Source organism: Oncorhynchus masou, unplaced genomic scaffold, assembly GCF_036934945.1.
Source record: "Oncorhynchus masou masou isolate Uvic2021 unplaced genomic scaffold, UVic_Omas_1.1 unplaced_scaffold_1533, whole genome shotgun sequence".
Lineage (NCBI taxonomy): Eukaryota > Metazoa > Chordata > Actinopteri > Salmoniformes > Salmonidae > Oncorhynchus > Oncorhynchus masou.
In genome coordinates, this window is record NW_027005366.1 from 1 (window position 1) to 21,179 (window position 21,179).

General features: G+C 44.0%; 1 protein-coding gene across 1 annotated transcript; it reads left to right on the plus strand.

The window, feature by feature from the left end:
• Positions 1 to 249: 249 nt before the first annotated feature.
• On the plus strand, positions 250 to 21,054 carry LOC135531155 (basement membrane-specific heparan sulfate proteoglycan core protein-like; the record flags this gene model as incomplete). The annotated part of the gene is made up of 9 exons (XM_064959269.1): positions 250 to 534; positions 4,439 to 4,711; positions 4,900 to 5,172; positions 5,272 to 5,592; positions 5,684 to 5,962; positions 6,136 to 6,384; positions 6,470 to 6,577; positions 16,762 to 16,827; positions 20,945 to 21,054. Coding segments are annotated over 9 exons (1,964 nt in total), but the record flags the coding sequence as incomplete, so codon positions are not given.
• Positions 21,055 to 21,179: the final 125 nt, after the last annotated feature.

Below are 21,179 nucleotides of genomic sequence, written 5' to 3' on the forward strand. Positions count from 1 at the left end.
TTGAAAGGGTGTCCACATACTTTTGCATATATAGTTTATATGTCTAAAATAATTGTTACTGAACTACTTACTGAAGTCATATCATACTTTGGAAAGATTGTTGCTCTGACTGCATTTGGCTTTATATAACTTTATGTAAATTCTAACTGAATGGAGTCAACATATGTAAAATTTACTTTTATCACAATGTTACAGCATCTGCTGAATTACCAGACAGGTATCCAGATGTTTTGTGCATTATTTTCACAGCTCTTCCCAAAACTACTCTGACTGTGAAGCCAAACCCAGCATACACTGGAGAGACAGTTACTCTGAAGTGTTCAGTTGGGTCTGACAGTAGATGGAACTATCAGAGGTACAAAGACTGGAATTATAATGTCGTATGCCAGTCTGTCAGACACACTATAACAGGAGACACCCTCACCATCAGTAGAGCTGCTGAGTCTGACCAGGGTCTCTACTGGTGTGAAGGGAAAAGAGTGTCTAGACCCACATCTTCACAACCAAGTGATCCTGTCACTCTCACTGTAAAAGGTGAGTTACTTTGTGTTTTTTGTCATAAAGATGGACACTATTTATATTGTGTCAGAATTCTTAGTTAATTCTTAGTTAAAGTATTGGTGCAGTGTTGTTCTGTGAAGTCTCCAAACTCCAAAGCAATAACAAACATATTGTTAATTAGTTTATTACAGAGTAATTGTTTATACACACACTGTATTTCAATTTAGAGGAGTCTGTCCTGTACACTGACTCCTAAACTTCATGTTTGAACATAAAGGAAAACATTTATATAGAGGTTTCATCTTTGTATCTGTGCCATTATGGTGTCTGTTACAACAACACAAGCAGCACATCTACATGTTAATGTTGCATGTGCCATAGTCTACCAACTGAGTTACAGAGGACCACCATGTGGGAAGTGGACACTTCAGGAAGAAGAGTAGAGTTTTGAGATGAATAGACAACAGGGGGGTTCCAACCCTCCAAGACCCCAAACATTGACAAACATTTGACCAAAACAGTACTAATACTATATACTACTCTACTGTACTGTACCCTATTCTACTGTACTGTACTGTACCCTACTCTAGTGTACTGTACCCTACTCTGTTGTACTCTACTGTAGTGTACCCTACTCTATTGTCCTCTAGTGTACTGTACCCTACTCTATTGTACTCTACTGTACTGTACCCTACTTTGTTGTACTCTACTGTACTGTACCCTACTCTATTGCACTGTACTCTACTGAACTATATCCTACTCTATTGTACTGTGCTCTACTGAACACTACCCTATTCTAGTGTACTGTACTGTACTGTGCTCTACTGAACTATACTCTACTCTATTGCACTGTGCTCTGCTCTACTGTGCCCTACTCTTTTGTACTATGCTCTACTGAATTGTACCCTACTCTACTGTACTGTACCCTACTGTACTGTACTGTGCTCAACTGAACTGTACCCTACTGTACTGAGCTCTACTGAACTGTACCCTACTATATTGTACTGTGCTCTACTGAACTGTACCCTACTCTACTGTATTCTACTGAACTGTACTATACTTTACTGTACTGTACTGTGCTCTACTGAACTGTACTGTACTGTGCTTTACTGAACTGTACCCTACTCTATTGTACTGTACTCTACTGAACTGTACCCTACTCTATTGTACTGCACTCTACTGAACTGTACTCTACTGTACTCTACTGAACTGTACCCTACTCTATTGTACCCTACTCCAGTGTACTGTACCCTACTCTAGTGTACGGTACCTTACTCTGCTGTACCCTACTCTATTGGACTGTGCTCTACTGAACTGTACCGTACTCTATTGTACTGTACTCTACTGAACTGTACCCTACTCTAGTAAACTGTACCCTACTTTACTGTACTGTACTTTACTGAACTGTACCCTACTCTATTGTACTGCACTCTACTGAACTGTACTCTACTGTACTCTACTGAACTGTACCCTACTCTATTGTGCCCTACGCTAGTGTACTCTACCCTACTCTATTGTACTGTACTCTACTGAACTGTACCCTACTCTATTGTACCCTACTCTAGTGTACTGTACCCTACTCTAGTGTACGGTACCCTACTCTATTGTACTGTACCCTGCTGTACTGTACCCTACTCTATTGTACCCTACGCTAGTGTACTGTACCCTACTCTACTGTACTGTACCCTACTGTACTGTGCTCTACTGAACTGTACCCTACTGTACTGTGCTCTACTTAACTGTATCCTACCCTACTGTACTGTGCTCTACTGAACTGAACCCTACTGTACTGTGCTCTACTGAACTGAACCCTACTGTACTGTGCTCTACTTAACTGTATCCTACCCTACTGTACTGTGCTCTACTGAACTCTACCCTACTCTATTGTACTGTGCTCTACTGAACTGTTCCCTACTCTATTGTACTGTACTCTACTGAACTGTACCCTACTCTATTGTACTGTACTCTACTGAACTGTTCCCTACTCTACTGTACTGTACTCTACTGAATTGTACCCTACCCTACTCTACTGTACTCTACTGAACTGTACCCTACTGTACTGTGCTCTACTGAACTGTTCCCTACTCTACTGTACTGTACTCTACTGAACTGTACCCTACTGTACTGTGCTCTACTGAACTGTTCCCTACTCTACTGTACTGTACTCTACTGAACTGTACCCTACTGTACTGTGCTCTACTGAACTGTTCCCTACTCTACTGTACTGTACTCTACTGAACTGTACCCTACTGTACTGTGCTCTACTGAACTGTTCCCTACTCTATTGTACTGTACCCTATTCCTTTTTTCATTGTGCTCTACTCAACTGTACGCTACTCTCTTTTACTGTACTCTACTGAACTGTACTCTACTGTACTCTACTGGAATGTACCCTACTGTACTGTGCTCTACTGAACTGTACCCTACTCAATTGTACTGTGCTCTACTGAACTGTACCCTACTCTACTGTACTCTACTGAACTGTACCCTACCCTACTGTACTGTACTGTGCTCTACTGAACTGTACCTTACTGAACTGTACCGTACTCTATTGTACTGTGCTCTACTGAACTGTACCCTACTCTACTGTACTGTACCCTACTGTACTGTGCTCTACTGAACTGTACCCTACTGTACTGTGCTCTACTTAACTGTATCCTACCCTACTGTACTGTGCTCTACTGAACTGTACCCTACTCTATTGTACTGTACTCTACTGAACTGTACCCTACTCTATTGTTCTGTGCTCTACTGATCTGTACCCTACTGTACTGTGTTCTACTGAACTGTGCCCTACCCTACTCTACTGTGCTCCACTGAACTGTACCCTACTGTACTGTGCTCTACTGAACTGTACCCAACCCTACTGTACTGTACTCTACTGAACTGTACCCTACTCTACTGTACTGTACTCTACTGAACTCTACCCTACTCTATTGTACTGTACTCTACTGAACTGCACCCTACTCTATTGTACTGTACTCTACTGAACTGTACCCTACTGTACTGTGCTCTACTGAACTGTACCCAACCCTACTGTACTGTACTCTACTGAACTGTACCCTACTCTACTGTACTGTACTCTACTAAACTCTACCCTACTCTATTGTACTGTACTCTACTGAACTGCACCCTACTCTACTGTACTGTGCTCTACTGAACTCTACCCTACTCTATTGTACTGTACTCTAGTGTAAAGTACCCTACTCTATTGTACTGTACTCTAGCGTACTGTACCCTACTCTATTGTACTGTACTCTAGCGTACTGTACCCTACTCTATTGTACTGTACTCTAGCGTACTGTACCCTACTCTATTGTACTGTACTCTACTGAACTGTACCCTACTCTATTGTTCTGTGCTCTACTGAACTGTACCCTAATCTATTTTTATATGTTTATTTTCCCTTTATTTAACTAGAAATGTCAGTTAAGAAAAAAATATTATCTTCACTGATGGCTTAGGAACCGTGGGTTCACTGCCTTGTTCAGGGGCAGAATGACATAATTTTATCTTGTCAGCTCGGGGATTCGATCTTGAAACATTTCGGTTACTTGTCCAAAGCTCTAACTACTTGCACTATGCTCAACTGAACTGTAGATCCAAACCTTGTGTTCCCCGAAGAGACAGTTACTCTGTTTTCAGTAGGGTCTGACTGTATCTGGAGTTATAAGTGGTACAAAGACAGGAATGATAATGTAGTATCCCAGTCTGTCAGACACACTATAAGAGGAGACACCCTCACCATCAGTAGAGCTGCTGAGTCTGACCAGGGTCTCTACTGGTGTCAGGGAGAGAGAAGATCCAGACCCACATCTTCATCCATCAGTGATGATGTCTCTGTTACTGTGAATAGTGAGTCTTTTAGTTGTTGTTGCTGTTGTTGTTGTTCTCGTTGTTGTTATCTTATCACTCAAACCTTTTGACATACCAACAGACTATCAGCCAAAGACCACACTGACTTCAGACAAAGAGAGTATATTCACAGGAGACAGTGTGACACTGAGCTGTACTGTAGAGTCTCCTGGATGGACGTTATACTGGTACAGACACAGACCAGACTCTACACCAGTAACCACAACCTCTGGATACTCCTACACACTCAGCAGGGTCAGTGTCTCTGATGGAGGACAGTACTGGTGCAGAGCTGGGAGAGGAGACCCAGTCTACTACACCCTGTACAGTGACCCAGTCCAGATACACGTTACTGGTGAGTCGAAAACAGTTTTATGATAAATGGCTGTTAGTGAGGATAGAAAGTAATCTAGGGTATAATATGTTGTCTGCTCATTGTATCACAACAATTATAGCTAACTTGAAGCTATATTCATGAGTTGACCTATTGATAAATTAATACATTCAAATTGTGCAACTGTTGTCTGTGTTGTGTCTATGCAGAGAGGCCTGTTGCTGTTCTGACCCTCCAACCCAACTGGACCCAGATATTCAGTGGAGAGACTGTTACTATGAGATGTGACATGCAGGGAGGAGGAGACACTGACTGGAACTACAGATGGTATAAGAATAGTGAGTTAGTGATCCCCTTTAAAACAAAGACTGAGTACAGAATCAGTCCTGTCTACAGGTCTAACAGTGGTTCATATACCTGTGAGGGTGTAAAGGGAAACAAGTTCTCCAAGACCAGTGATGCTGTACAACTGACTGTGTCTGGTAAGTCTATCTAATCATGTAAACATCTCCATTGGTAACTAGAATCATTGCTAAAACTGAAAGTTAGAAAACAGAAACCTGTCCTCTATCAAATCACAGATCAACCCCAACCTGTCCTGAGTATCTCTCCTCAGTGGATGAATCCTGGAGACTCAGTGGCTCTGAGTTGTGAAGTTGACAAGACGTCAACAGGCTGGAGGTTCTCCTGGTACAGGACTGTTCCCTACAGAGCTGGGTCACCCTCCCTATCAGACAAGTCTTACTCTCTACAGCCCCTATCTGACAATGTGACTAGTGAAGACTCCTACACTCTGATCCCTGCTGGTCCTACTCCCACAGGAGGATATGTGTGTAGAGCTGGGAGAGGAGACCCAGTCTATGATACACTCTACAGTCAACCTCAGTTTCTCTGGTCAGGAGGTAACCAACTGCATTTAAACTGTATTAAATCATCTTTAAGTCACCCTCATGTGTCTATATAACTATAGGTTTGACTCTCTCTTTGTTTCAGATCTGCAGCCTTCAGTGTCTCTTACAGTAAATCCCAACAGAACTCAACACTTTACATCAAAGTCTCTCTCACTGATCTGTGAGTTGAAGGGGAACTCTACTGGATGGAGACTGAAGAGATACACAGAGACAGCATGGCGGTCAGAGTGTCCATCTACCTGGAGATCAATAACAGAATCCACCTGCACCATCACATCATTGGACACACGGTCCAGTGGAGTGTTCTGGTGCGAGTCTGGATCAGGAGAGAACAGTAATGCTGTCAACATCACAGTAAATGGTACGTCTATTGTACAACATTCACTAGCGTTTTTACATTTCAATGCATGTTATGTTTCATTCTATAACTGAATGATTGTGTCCCATAAAATATAATACAAGCTCATAAGATGTTGATGTATTGTGAGTGATGAATCCAGATGTACAGTATTATTGATATATTATGTTACACAGATGGTGATGTGATCCTGGAGAGTCCTGTCCATCGTGTGACTGAAGGAGACACTCTGACTCTGACCTGTACATTTAGACATCAGGGAACAAATCCTAAACTCAAGACTGATTTCTACAAAGATGGAACACTCATCAAGAATGAGACCACAGGAGAGATGACCATCCCTACAGTATCCAAGTCAGATGAAGGATTCTATAAGTGTACATCTGATGAAGGAGAATCACCAGAGAGCTGGGTGACAGTGAGAGGTGAGAAGAGCAGTGTGTGTGTGTGTGTGTGTGTGTGTGTTCAAGTATGTTGACGGTAAAACAGGTGTTTTTCTAGTCCCTCCAGGTTCTGTTGTCTCCATCTCTCTGCCCAGGCTGCTGTGTGGTCTACTGGTGATGTCTCCCTTTCTACTGGTGTCCATCGTGCTGACGGTGAAATGCTGCAGGGCTCGAGGTGAGAACTTTCTCTCAGTGTATTTACACTCAGCTCATCCAGCTTGATAATCTCCTTCTTTATGTCAAATCAAATCAAATCAGATTGTATTAGTCACTTGTGCCGAATCAGGTGCAGACCTTACAGTGAAAGACTTACTTACGACTCCCTAACCAACAATGCAGTTAAAAAAATATGGATAAGATAAAGAAATACAGTACATGTTGTAACAAGTAATTACAGAGCAGCAGTAAAATAATCGCGAGACTATATACAGGGGGGTGCCGGTACAGAGTCAATGTGTGGGAGCACAGGTTAGCTGAGGTAAAATGTCCATTTAAGTAGAGTTATGAAAGTGATTATGCATAGATGATAACAACTGAGTTGCAGCTGTGTAAAATGGGGGGGGGGTGGCAACGCAAATAGTCTGGATAGCCATTTGATTAGATGTTCAGGAGTCTCATTTCTTGGGGTTAGAGGCTGTTTAGAAGCCTCTTGGACATAGACTTGGCACTCCGGTACCGCTTGACGTGCAGTAGCAAAGAAAACAGTCTATGTATAGGGTGGCTGGAGTCCTTGACAATTTTTAGGGCCTTCCTCTGACACCACCTGGTATAGAGGTCCTGGATGGCAGGAAGCTTGGCCCAAGTGATGTAGTGGGCCTTTCGCATTCCCTTCTGTAGTGCCTTGTGGTCGGAGGCCGGGCAGTTGCCATACCAGGCGGTGATGCAACCAGTAGATCTCCAATGCTCTCGGTGGTGCAACTGTAGAACCTTTTGAGGATCTGAGGACCCATGCCATATTTTTTCACTCTCCTGAACGTGAAAAGGTTTTGTTGTGTGTTTTCACAACTGTCTTGGTGTGATTGGACCATGTTAGTTTGTTGGTGATGTGGACACCAAGGAACTTGAAGCTCTCATCCTGCTCCACTGCAGCCCAGTCGATGAGAATGGGGGCATGCTCTGTACTCTTTTTCCAGTAGTCCACAATAATCTCCTTTGTCTTGTCACCACACGGCCTGGTCTCTGACCTCATCCCTATAGGCTGTCTTGTCATGGTCTGTGATCAGGCCTCCCGCTGTTGTGTCATCGGCAAACTTAATGATGGTGTTGGAGTAGTGCCTGGCCGTGCAATAATGAGTGAACAGGGAGGATATGAGGGGACGGAGCACGCACCCCTGAGGGGCCCCTGTGTTGAGGATCAGCGTGGCAGATGTGTTGTTACCTACCCTTACCACCTGGGGGAGGCCCGTCAAGAAGCCAAGGATCCAGTTGCAAAGGGAGGTGTTTAGTCCCAGGGTCCTTAGCTTAGTCATGATCTTTGAGGGCACTAAGGTGTTGAAAGCTGAGCTGTCGTCAATGAATAGCATTCTCACATAGGTATTCCTTTTGTCCAGGTGGGAAAGGGAAATGTGTGGAGTGCAATAGAGATTGCATTGTCTGTGGATCTGTTGGGATGGTATGCAAATTGGAGTGGGTCTAGAGTTTCTGCGACTTTGGTGTTGATGTGAGACATGACCAGCCGTTCAAAGCACTTCATGGCTACAGACGTTGAGTGCTGCAGGTCGGTAGTCATTTAGGAAGGTTACCTTAGTGTTCTTGGACAGGCACTGTGGTGGTCTGCTTAAAACTGTTGGAATTACAGACTCGGACAGGGAGAGGTTGAAAATGTCAATGAAGACACTTGCCAGTTGGTCACCTCATGCTCGCAGTACACTAGTAATCGTCTGGCCGTGCAACCTTGTGAATGTTGACCTGTTTAAAGGTCTTACACATCGGCTGCGGAGAGCATGATCACACAGTCTTCCAGAACAGCTGGTGCTCTCATGCATGTTTTAGTGTTTTTTTGCCTCGAAGTGAGCATAGAAGTTGTTTATGTCATCTGGTTTGCTCGTGTCACTGGACAGCTCTCGGCTGTGCTTCCATTTGAAGTCTGTAATGGTTTGCAATTCCTACCACATCTGACGACAGTCAGAGCCAGTGTAGTATGATTCGATCTTAGTCCTGTATTGACGATTTACCTGTTTGATGGTTCATCGGAGGGCATAGCGGGATTTCTTATAAGCTTCCGGGTTAGACTCCTTCTCCTTGAAAGTAGCAGCTTTAGCTCAGTGTAGATGTCCCCTGTAATCCATGGCTTCTGGTTGGTGTATGTACGCACGGTGACTGATTCGTCACAGTCAGAGGCTGGCACTAAGATAGCATTGAGCTGTATTCCGCCATCAGCAAAACACAGTCACCGTACGTACATACACGTACATACACCAACCAGTCACCGTACGTACATACACGTACATACACCAACCACAGTCACCGTACATACATAAACCAACCAGAAGCCATGGATTACAGATGACACATCATCGATGCACTTGTTGATGAAGCCAATGACTGATGTGATTGTTGGAGGAAATTATAGTTGAAATGATTAATAGTTTTAATACTATTATGTTATGGTATGAAATGTATGGATTTTTGGTTAAACTAGGACCGAAAATGTAGGTAAAACAAATTAATTGTCTGTAGGGAGAAGGAGGGCATATATCTTTTCAGACAGATAAGAATGTTTGTTTGATGTTCCATTAGTGGAGAAGAGTATATCTTTTAGACAGATTGGAATGTTTGTTTTATGAGGGGAGTAGAAGACGATCTCCAGACCTGAAGACACTGCGCTATTGTGTGGATCGGAGAGAGTGTGAGAAACTGATGACGTCATTTTATGTTCTCTCTTTACAATGTGTAATGTCCTTTGTATTTTGGGTCAGTACTCATCAAGAATAAATGCTGAACTTGTTTTTAAGACTGGTCTCGATCTATTTCATGCAAAAATGATTAACTTACAACTTATTATTGAATAGATAGAGTGTGATTTTGGTTTTGGCTACAAAACATATAGGAATTTAGAATTCCTCTAACAGTGATGTACTCCTCAATGCCATCGAAGGAATCACGGAACGTAATCCAGTCTGTGCTAGCAAAACCGTCCTGTAGCTTAGCATCTGTTTCATCTGACCACTTTTTTTATTGATCTAGTCACGGGTGCATCCTGCTTTAATTTTTGCATGTATGCAGGAATCAGGAAGATAGAATTATGGTCAGATTTGTCAAATGGAGGGCGAGGGAGAGCTTTGTATGCGTCTCTGTGTGGAGTTTTTCCCTCTGGTTGCACATGTAACATGCTGATAGAAATTTGGTAAAACTGATTTAAGTTTCCCTGTATTAATGTCCCCATTTACTAGGAGCGCCACCTCTGGGTGAGCGTTTTCTTGTTTGCTGATGGCGGAATACAGCTCAATGCTATCTTAGTGCCAGCCTCTGACTTTGGTGGTATGTAAACAGCTACAAAATATACAGATGAAAACTCTTTAGGTAGATAGTGTGGTCTACAGCTTATCATGAGATACTCTACCTCATGTGAGCAATAGCTCGAGAGTTCCTTAGATATCATACACCAGCTTTTATTTACAAAAATACATAGTCCACCATCCCTTGTCTTACTAGACGCCGCTGTTCTATCCTGCCGGTACAGCGTATAACCAGCCAGCTGTATGTTGATAGTGTCGTCATTCAGCCACATCTCCATGAAGCATAAGATATTACAGTTTTGAATGTCCCATTGGTAGTTCAATCTTCCGCGTAGGTCATCGATTTTATTCTCCAAAGATTGCACGATAGCGAGCAGAATGGAAGGAAGTGGGGGTTTATTCAATCGCTTACGAATTCTCAGAAAGCAGCCTGCCCTTTGGCCCCATTTCCTCTGCTTCCTCTAAACGCAAATCACGGGGATCTGGGCCTGTTCCTGAGAAGGCAGTATATAATTTGCGTTGGACTCGTCAGACTCGTTAAAGGAAAAAAGTATTCTGCCAGTCCGTGGTCAGTAATCTCAGTCCTGATATCCAGAAGTTATTTTTGTTCATAAGAGACGGTAGCGTCAACATTATGTACAAAATAAGTAATGCTACTTTCCATCCATTATATTCCTGCATGTTTGTGTTCAACAGTCAAATCTTGTCAAGACCAGATACCATGTGATGATGTCAACGAACAGAACGAATCATCCATGTGATCATTACGGTATGAACTGTAAGCTGAACAACCACTTTTGTGGTTTTTGCCATTTGGTTTTCGCCGTTGATATATGATAGTGTTTACTGAGTTTAATATCAGTGAATGGAATTTCACAAATGCTGAATGTTATGGTTTTGTAAGTTTACATTTTCAGCTTTTGGTGGCTTGTAAGCTTTTTTTTGTTATTGTTGATTTATTTCAGTTCGTTAATAAAACAAGAGTGTAGTGCCTTTTTTTGTTTAAAAGTTGAATTTGCTGCAATTTTTTAATGTGTTATGTTTTACATAATGTCATGCTTTTTACATGCAGGTGGAAATAGTTGAGCCTCATGCTTTAGAGTATACAGTACGTGAATCTTTTCAGTTTTTAATTTGAATTTAGAATACTAAAGATGTGTTTATACTTGATTGGCTGAACCTGCTATAACAATTGAGTTGGAACACGTAGATATAGTTTTTTTAATAAAAAATGTATATTTACATAATGCAGCTTTAATGCTTATTTTTATATTTAAGGTAGACTCAGCGAAATGACATTGCCACAAGTAGCATCGCAGATATTGAGATGAGTGAGATGCAAGACTTCACTCTCACACAGTCACACACAGTATCTGCGCATATGCACGGGTTCACCTCACGCTGTTCAGCGTGTTAGCCACTGGACCAATTCAGCAGAGAAGTTAAACACTCTTAGTTGTTGTGGAAATTGAACCACTGTGCACTTTCTGCATCTACGTCATATCGCTGAGTCTCCCTTTAAACTCTTACTCTTACTGTCTACTAAGTATTTTGTAAAAAAATAAATAATAATTTTTTACAGCAGATATACATTTTCAACATGTATTTTGTCAAATGGTTTCAGTAATTGTTAAAGGAGCCAGATGAATGTTCCACTATGGAATTAAAAATGGAGACTGATATGAACCCATACAGAAGTGTTCCATGTCTCTACTATTATGATGAGATAGAGAGAGGAAGGAATAAGAGGGCAGACCCAGTAGACTGAGGGCTTACGCTGTTGTTATAATGACCAATGACCATATTAGTTTCTATCTCGTGATCCACTGGAATGTGGAGTAGTTACAGGCCTGTCCCTGAAGGGGGCGATAAGAAACCCCAGATGTTTACCAGGCTGTACCCACTAAAGGTGAAGTCTGACTGCTTTTCCCCTGTAACCTTTCTCTCTCTATTTGTTAGCTCCTTCACGTGTTGCACGTGTGTCACACACTCTACACTCTACAAAATACACTTTCATATATTTAGAGGTACATTTTTGGAAAAAATGGGAGAATGCTAAAATGTTTTGATTCATGCTGCCTTATAATTTACAATGGGCGTGAGGTGTCATAAAACCCCGCACCTCCATACCTCAACTCTGGACACTCTGAAGATGATGGTAGATATTTGTTCACTTCATCAAGCCTCCATCTATTAATGCTTCATCCTATTTCTTTATTTGTGATTTTTAGACATATTTTGAGTTTTTATGTGTCTCAAAATAACATATGAAAGGCAATTGTATCATGCTGGTTTTATTTTGAGTGGAGACTGTTCTGACCATACACCCCAACATTTAATTTCATATAGTGATTGAAGAGATATGGTTGTCATACAGTACTTTGTAAAGATTGGAACATGAACTGCATTTGCCTTAACGTTTGTGTTTTTCCACAGCTCTGCTGTGTAGCTACAGATAACTGGCAAAATAAGGGAAGCACCAACATCAAGTGTCTTAATAGGGTATTGGGCCTCTAGCCAGAAAAGCTTCAATGGCATGGATTCTAAGTGTCTGTGGTATTTTGTTGATGGTGGTGGAAAACGCTGTCTTAGGCGACACTCCACAATCACCCTTAAGTGGACAATTGGGTTGGGATCTGGTAACTGAGACGGCCATGGCATATGGTTTACTTCCTTTTCATGCTCATCAAACCTTTCGGGAACCACTCGTGCCCTGTGGATGGGGGCAATGTCATCCTATGGGGGCATAGCCATTGTAGCCCAAATAATAGGAAACTGCACATGCCAAGTATTTTTAGACATGACCTTAAGCATGATGGGTTGTTAATTGCTTAATTAACTCAGAAACCGCTTTTGTGTGAAAGCACCTGCTTTCAATATACTTTGTACCCCTCATTGACTCAAGCGGTTCCTTTATTTTGCCAGTTACCTGAAAATTCCTTGTATTTTTTAAATAATAATTATGTAAGTATTCTGGAAAGATTGGTGCACGGACCATATTTAATCATGACAGAACAGATTCTCTGTATGAAACAACTAACTACATTTAATCATGATAGATCGAATCCCCAACGTAAAATCTGTCGTTCCTCTGAACGAGGCAGTTAACAAAACCGACTCAGTGGGTTTTGTCCAACATGTCTCTGGACCCACTCACTGTCACAGTCATACTCTGGACCTAGTTTTGTCACATGGAATACATGTTGTGGATCTTAATGTTTTTCCTCATAATCCTGGACTATCGGACCACCATTTTATTACGTTTGCAATTGCAACAAATAAACTGCTCAGACCCCAACCAAGGAACATCAAAAGTCATGCTATAAATTCAGAGACAACACAAAGATTCCTTGATGTCCTTCCAGATTCCCCCTGTCTACCCAAGGACGCCAGAGGACAAAAATCAGTTAACCACCAAACTGAGGAACTCAATTTAACCTTGCGCAAATACCCCAGATGCAGTTGCACCCCTAAAAACTAAAAACATTTCTCATAAGAAACTAGCTCCCTGGTACACAGAAAATACCCGAGCTCTGAAGCAAGCTTCCAGAAAATTGGAACGGAAATGGCGCCACACCAAACTGGAAGTCTTCCGACTAGCTTGGAAAGACAGTACCGTGCCGTACCGAAGAGCCCTTACTGCTGCTCGATCATCCTATTTTTCTAACTTATTTGAGGAAAATAAGAACAATCCGAAATTCCTTTTTGATACTGTCGCAAAGCTAACTAAAAAGCAGCATTCCCCAAGAGAGGATGGCTTTCACTTTAGCAGTGATAAATTCATGAACTTCTTTGAGGAAAAGATCATGATTATTAGAAAGCAAATTACGGACTCCTCTTTAAATCTGCGTATTCCTTCAAAGCTCAGTTGTCCTGAGTCTGCACAACCTAGGATCAAGAGAGACGCTCAAGTGTTTTAGTACTATATCTCTTGACACAATGATGAAAATAATCATGGCCTCTAAACCTTCAAGCTGCATACTGGAACCTATTCCAACTAAACTACTGAAAGAGCTGCTTCCTGTGCTTGGCCCTCCTATGTTTAACATAATAAACGGCTCTCTATCCACCGGATGTGTACCATACTCACTAAAAATGGCAGTAATAAAGCCTCTCTTGAAATAGCCAAACCTTGACCCAGAAAATATAAAAAACTATCGGCCTATATCGAATCTTTCATTTAGAAAAGGCTGTTGCGCAGCAACTCACTGCCTTCCTGAAAACAAACAATGTATACGAAATGCTTCAGTCTCGTTTTAGACCCCATCATAGCACTGAGACTGCACTTGTGAAGGTGGTAAATGACCTTTTAATGGCATCAGACCGAGGCTCTGCATCTGTTCTCGTGCTCCTAGACCTTAGTGCTGCTTTTGATACCATCATTCACCACATTCTTTTGGAGAGATTGGAAACCCAAATTGGTCTACACGGACAAGTTCTGGCCTGGTTTAGATCTTATCTGTTGGAAAGATCTGTTTGTCTCTGTGAATGGTTTGTCCTCTGACAAATCAACTGTAAATTTCGGTGTTCCTCAAGGTTCCGTTTTAGGACCACTATTGTTGTCACTATATATTTTACCTCTTGGGGATGTCATTCAAAAACATAATGTTAACTTTCACTGCTATGTGGATGACACACAGCTGTACATTTCAATGAAACATGGTGAAGCCCCAAAATTGCCCTCGCTAGAAGCATGTGTTTCAGACATAAGGAAGTGGATGGCTGCAAACTTTCTAATTTTAAACTCGGACAAAACAGAGATGCTTGTTCTCGGTCCCAAGAAACAAAGAGACCTTCTGTTGAATCTGACAATTAATCTTAATGGTTGTACAGTCGTCTCAAATAAAACTGTGAAGGATCTCGGCGTTACTCTGGACCCTGATCTCTCTTTTGAAGAACATATCAAGACCATTTCAAGGACCGCTTTTTTCCATCTACGTAACATTGCAAAAATCAGAAAATTTCTGTCAAAAAATGATGCAGAAAAATTAATCCATGCTTTTGTCACTTCTAGGTTAGACTACTGCAATGCTCTACTTTCCGGCCACCCGGATAAAGCGCTAAATAAACTTCAGTTAGTACTAAATACGGCTGCTAGAATCCTGACTAGAACCAAAAAAATTGATCATATTACTCCAGTGCTAGCCTCCCTACACTGGCTTCCTGTCAAAGCAAGGGCTGATTTCAAGGTTTTACTGCTAAGCTACAAAGCATTACATGGGCTTGCTCCTACCTATCTCTCTGATTTGGTCCTGCCGTACATACCTACACGTACGCTACGGTCACAAGACGCAGGCCTCCTAATTGTCCCTAGAATTTCTAAGCAAACAGCTGGAGGCAGGGCTTTCTCCTCTAGAGCTCCATTTTTATGGAATGTCTGCCTACCCATGTCAGAGACGCAAACTCGGTCTCAACCTTTAAGTCTTTACTGAAGACTCATCGCTTCAGTGGGTCATATGATTGAGTGTAGTCTGGCCCAGGAGTGGGAAGGTGAACGGAAAGGCTCTGGAGCAACGAACCGCCCTTGCTGTCTCTGCCTGGCCAGTTCCCCTCTTTCCACTGGGATTCTCTGCCTCTAACCCTATTACAGGGGCTGAGTCACTGGCTTACTGGGGCTCTCTCATACCATCCCTGGAGGGGGTGCGTCACCTGAGTGGGTTGATTCACTGATGTGGTCATCCTGTCTGGGTTGGCGCCCCCACCCTTGGGTTGTCCCGTGGCGGAGATCTTTGTGGGCTATACTCAGTCTTGTCTCAGGATGGTAAGTTGGTGGTTGAAGATATCCCTCTAGTGGTGTGGGGGCTATGCTTTGGCAAAGTGGGTGGGGTTATATCCTTCCTGTTTGGCCCTGTCCGGGGGTGTCCTCAGATGGGGCCACAGTGTCCCCTGACCCCTCATGTCTCAGCCTCCAGTATTTATGCTGCAGTAGTTTGTGTCGGGGGGATACTGTCAGTTTGTTATATCTTGAGTACTTCTCCTGTCCTATTCGGTGTCCTGTGTGAATCTAAGTGTGCTCTCTCTCAAATTCTCTCTTTCTCTCTTTCTCTCTCTCGGAGGACCTGAGCCCTAGGATCATGCCTCAGGACTATCTGACATGATGACTCCTTACTGTCCCCAGTCCACCTGGCCGTGCTGCTGTTCCAGTTTCAACTGTTCTGCCTTATTATTATTCGACCATGCTGGTCATTTATGAACATTTGAACATCTTGGCCATGTTCTGTTATAATCTCCACCCGGCACAGCCAGAAGAGGACTGGCCACCCCACATAGCCTGGTTCCTCTCTAGGTTTCTTCCTAGGTTTTGGCCTTTCTAGGGAGTTTTTCCTAGCCACCGTGCTTCTACACCTGCATTGCTTGCTGTTTGGGGTTTTAGGCTGGTTTTCTGTACAGCACTTTGAGATATCAGCTGATGTACGAAGGGCTATATAAATACATTTGATTTGATTTGAGTTAACTCACTGTTCCCTGATAGGCTGTCATTGTAAAAATAATTGGTTCTTAACTGACTTGCCTAGTTAAATAAAAGCTAGATAAAATACTACAAGTACAGGACTTTAATATCACACTGAATTGTTCAAGCTGGATATTCTCTGTCTGTGATGAGGTCAGTACACACTGTACCAGGATTCTCTGTCACTCTGTGAAGTCACCGTCTCCAGTTGTAATGGATTTATCCAGTGTATTGTCAACAATCACATCAATGCAGAGACCAAATCACAACGCATGGTGTCTCATTGTCAGTCTAATTTACTAACTTCCGCTTTCTGTGAATTCCTCTATCATTATTCTTTAAAAATCAACTAAGTTTTATCATTGCAGTTATATTCTTCTCCAGCAAAAATGTGGATAATGCTGTTTTTGTGTGTATATGTGTGTTATATGTGTGGGTGTGACATCTCAGGTATTGGTGAGAAGAAGGGGATCGCTGCAGCATCACTAGTTGGCATCATTGTGGGCATTGTTACCCGTGGATTATTCTTAGTTGGTGTAGGATGCATCATATCAACCAGAAGATGCCGATCCCCTAAAGAAAAACTGTCACTGAAGGCTCCCTCTACATCATTAATCTATGTGTAAACAACGGTAGAGTCTATTGACATACCGGTGCATAAATGTAAGTAACATAATAATAATATCCACATCAAAATCTGTCAAAGCTAGAGATATGGTCTTTTTGTTGCACAGGCTGCATCTCAACTTGTGCCTACCCCCAAAAAACAAGTTAAATGTGTTCAAGATTTCTTGTATCTACTAGATGAATGACAGTCACTTCAAAACCTTACTTCTGTTTATGAATGTGGTCTTCAATGTGTTTCTATGGGATTTGGGATTACAGACCAAATTCAATAATTTATCATAACATGTATAAATATTTGTTTTCGATACCAAAACGGGTCCTAACGGGTCACATTTTCATTTCACTTCATTACAGTACAACGGTTTGATTTGTTTGATCGTAGCTAGCCAGCTACATAGCCGTCTTTGTATCTAAGACAATTGTGTAGTCTAGAGCGATTTTCTAGGTTAGCTGGCTAGCTATTGTCGTTCTTTTAACGTAGCTAGCCAGCTAGCCCCCGAATAGCAGCACTGTAGAAACTATTACAGTACAACGGTTTGATTTGTTTGATCGTAGCTAGCTAGCTACATAGCCGTCTTTGTATCTAAGACAATTGTGTAGCCTAGAGCGATTTTCTAGGTTAGCTAGCCAGCTATTGTCGTTCTTTTAAGGTAACGTAACGCAATCAACCTGCTAGCTAGCCAGCTAGCCCCGAATAGCAGCACTGTAGAAACTATTACACTCGACGGAACGACTTGATTAGTGTAGTGTCAACATCGCAGCCACTACCAGCTAGCCTACTCCAGCAGTACTGTATCATTTTAGTCAATAAGATTCTTGCTACGTAAGCCTAACTTTCTGAACATTCGAGACGTGTAGTCCACTTGTCATTCCAATCTCCTTTGCATTAGCGTAGCCTCTTCTGTAGCCTGTCAACTATGTGTCTATCTATCCCTGTTCTCTCCTCTCTGCACAGACCATACAAACGCTCCACACCGCGTGGCCGCGGCCACCCTAATCTGGTGGTCCCAGCGCGCACGACCCACGTGGAGTTCCAGGTCTCCGGTAGCCTCTGGAACTGCCGATCTGCGGCCAACAAGGCAGAGTTCATCCCAGCCTATGCCTCCCTCCAGTCCCTCGACTTCTTGGCGCTGACGGAAACATGGATCACCACAGATAACACTGCTACTCCTACTGCTCTCTCTTCGTCCGCCCACGTGTTCTCGCACACCCCGAGAGCTTCTGGTCAGCGGGGTGGTGGCACCGGGATCCTCATCTCTCCCAGGTGGTCATTCTCTACCAGCCCTTTCAAGCTTATCATCCTTATCATTTATCGCCCTCCAGGTTCCCTCGGAGAGTTCATCAATGAGCTTGATGCCTTGATAAGCTCCTTTCCTGAGGACGGCTCACCTCTCACAGTCCTGGGCGACTTTAACCTCCCCACGTCTACCTTTGACTCATTCCTCTCTGCCTCCTTCTTTCCACTCCTCTCCTCTTTTGACCTCACCCTCTCACCTTCCCCCCCTACTCACAAGGCAGGCAATACGCTCGACCTCATCTTTACTAGATGCTGTTCTTCCACTAACCTCATTGCAACTCCCCTCCAAGTCTCCGACCACTACCTTGTATCCTTTTCAATCTCGCTCTCATCCAACACTTCCCACACTGCCCCTACTCGGATGGTATCGCGCCGTCCCAACCTTCGCTCTCTCTCCCCCGCTACTCTCTCCTCTTCCATCCTATCATCTCTTCCCTCTGCTCATACCTTCTCCAACCTATCTCCTGATTCTGCCTCCTCAACCCTCCTCTCTTCCCTTTCTGCATCCTTTGACTCTCTATGTCCCCTATCCTCCAGGCCGGCTCGGTCCTCCCCTCCCGCTCTGTGGCTCGACGACTCATTGCGAGCTCACAGAACAGAGCTCCGGGCAGCCGAGCGGAAATGGAGGAGAACTCGCCTCCCTGCGGACCTGGCATCCTTTCACTCCCTCCTCTCTACATTTTCCTCCTCTGTCTCTGCTGCTAAAGCCACTTTCTACCACTCTAAATTCCAAGCATCTGCCTCTAACCCTAGGAAGCTCTTTGCCACCTTCTCCTCCCTCCTGAATCCTCCTCCCTCCCCCCTCCTCCCTCTCTGCAGATGACTTCGTCAACCATTTTGAAAAGAAGGTCGACGACATCCGATCCTCGTTTGCTAAGTCAAACGACACCGCTGGTTCTGCTCACACTGCCCTACCCTGTGCTCTGACCTCTTTCTCCCCCTCTCTCCAGATGAAATCTCGCTTCTTGTGACGGCCGGCCGCCCAACAACCTGCCCGCTTGACCCTATCCCCTCCTCTCTTCTCCAGACCATTTCCGGAGACCTTCTCCCTTACCTCACCTCGCTCATCAACTCATCCCTGACCGCTGGCTACGTCCCTTCCGTCTTCAAGAGAGCGAGAGTTGCACCCTTCTGAAAAAACCTACACTCGATCCCTCCGATGTCAACAACTACAGACCAGTATCCCTTCTTTCTTTTCTCTCCAAAACTCTTGAACGTGCCGTCCTTGGCCAGCTCTCCCGCTATCTCTCTCAGAATGACCTTCTTGATCCAAATCAGTCAGGTTTCAAGACTAGTCATTCAACTGAGACTGCTCTTCTCTGTATCACGGAGGCGCTCCGCACTGCTAAAGCTAACTCTCTCTCCTCTGCTCTCATCCTTCTAGACCTATCGGCTGCCTTCGATACTGTGAACCATCAGATCCTCCTCTCCACCCTCTCCGAGTTGGGCATCTCCGGCGCGGCCCACGCTTGGATTGCGTCCTACCTGACAGGTCGCTCCTACCAGGTGGCGTGGCGAGAATCTGTCTCCTCGCCACGCGCTCTCACCACTGGTGTCCCCCAGGGCTCTGTTCTAGGCCCTCTCCTATTCTCGCTATACACCAAATCACTTGGCTCTGTCATAACCTCACATGGTCTCTCCTATCATTGCTATGCAGACGACACACAATTAATCTTCTCCTTTCCCCCTTCTGATGACCAGGTGGCGAATCGCATCTCTGCATGTCTGGCAGACATATCAGTGTGGATGACGGATCACCACCTCAAGCTGAACCTCGGCAAGACGGAGCTGCTCTTCCTCCCGGGGAAGGACTGCCCGTTCCATGATCTCGCCATCACGGTTGACAACTCCATTGTGTCCTCCTCCCAGAGCGCTAAGAACCTTGGCGTGATCCTGGACAACACCCTGTCGTTCTCAACCAACATCATGGCGGTGGCCCGTTCCTGTAGGTTCATGCTCTACAACATCCGCAGAGTACGACCCTGCCTCACACAGGAAGCGGCGCAGGTCCTAATCCAGGCACTTGTCATCTCCCGTCTGGATTACTGCAACTCGCTGTTGGCTGGGCTCCCTGCCTGTGCTATTAAACCCTACAACTCATCCAGAACGCCGCAGCCCGTCTGGTGTTCAACCTTCCCAAGTTCTCTCACGTCACCCCGCTCCTCCGCTCTCTCCACTGGCTTCCAGTTGAAGCTCGCATCCGCTACAAGACCATGGTGCTTGCCTACGGAGCTGTGAGGGGAACGGCACCGCAGTACCTCCAGGCTCTGATCAGGCCCTACACCCAAGCAAGGGCACTGCGTTCATCCACCTCTGGCCTGCTCGCCTCCCTACCACTGAGGAAGTACAGTTCCCGCTCAGCCCAGTCAAAACTGTTCGCTGCTCTGGCCCCCCAATGGTGGAACAAACTCCCTCACGACGCCAGGACAGCGGAGTCAATCACCACCTTCCGGAGACACCTGAAACCCCACCTCTTCAAGGAATACCTAGGATAGGATAAGTAATCCTTCTCACCCCCCCCTTCCCCTTAATGATTTAGATGCACTATTGTAAAGTGGCTGTTCCACTGGATGTCAGAAGGTGAATTCACCAATTTGTAAGTCGCTCTGGATAAGAGCGTCTGCCAAATGACTTAAATGTAAATGTAAATGTCTAAAATTCCAAATCAAATAGCTCCTGTAAATGATGCATGTTATGACCATGTTAAAGCAATTCCCCCACCACCCAAACTTTTAGACTCTTACCAGGAGCAGTACCAGCATCAGCAGAAGGAGAAGAGGGCCATCCAGGGGACAAGGAGTACACAACACCAGAATTGAGGATAGAACCACAGTCCCCCCCACAGGCAGAGACATTCTACAGCACCCTACAGATACAAGCTGCAGTACAGCGCCACCCAGTGGGCAAAGGAAATAATCTAAAGAAACCAGACATGGTGTACTGG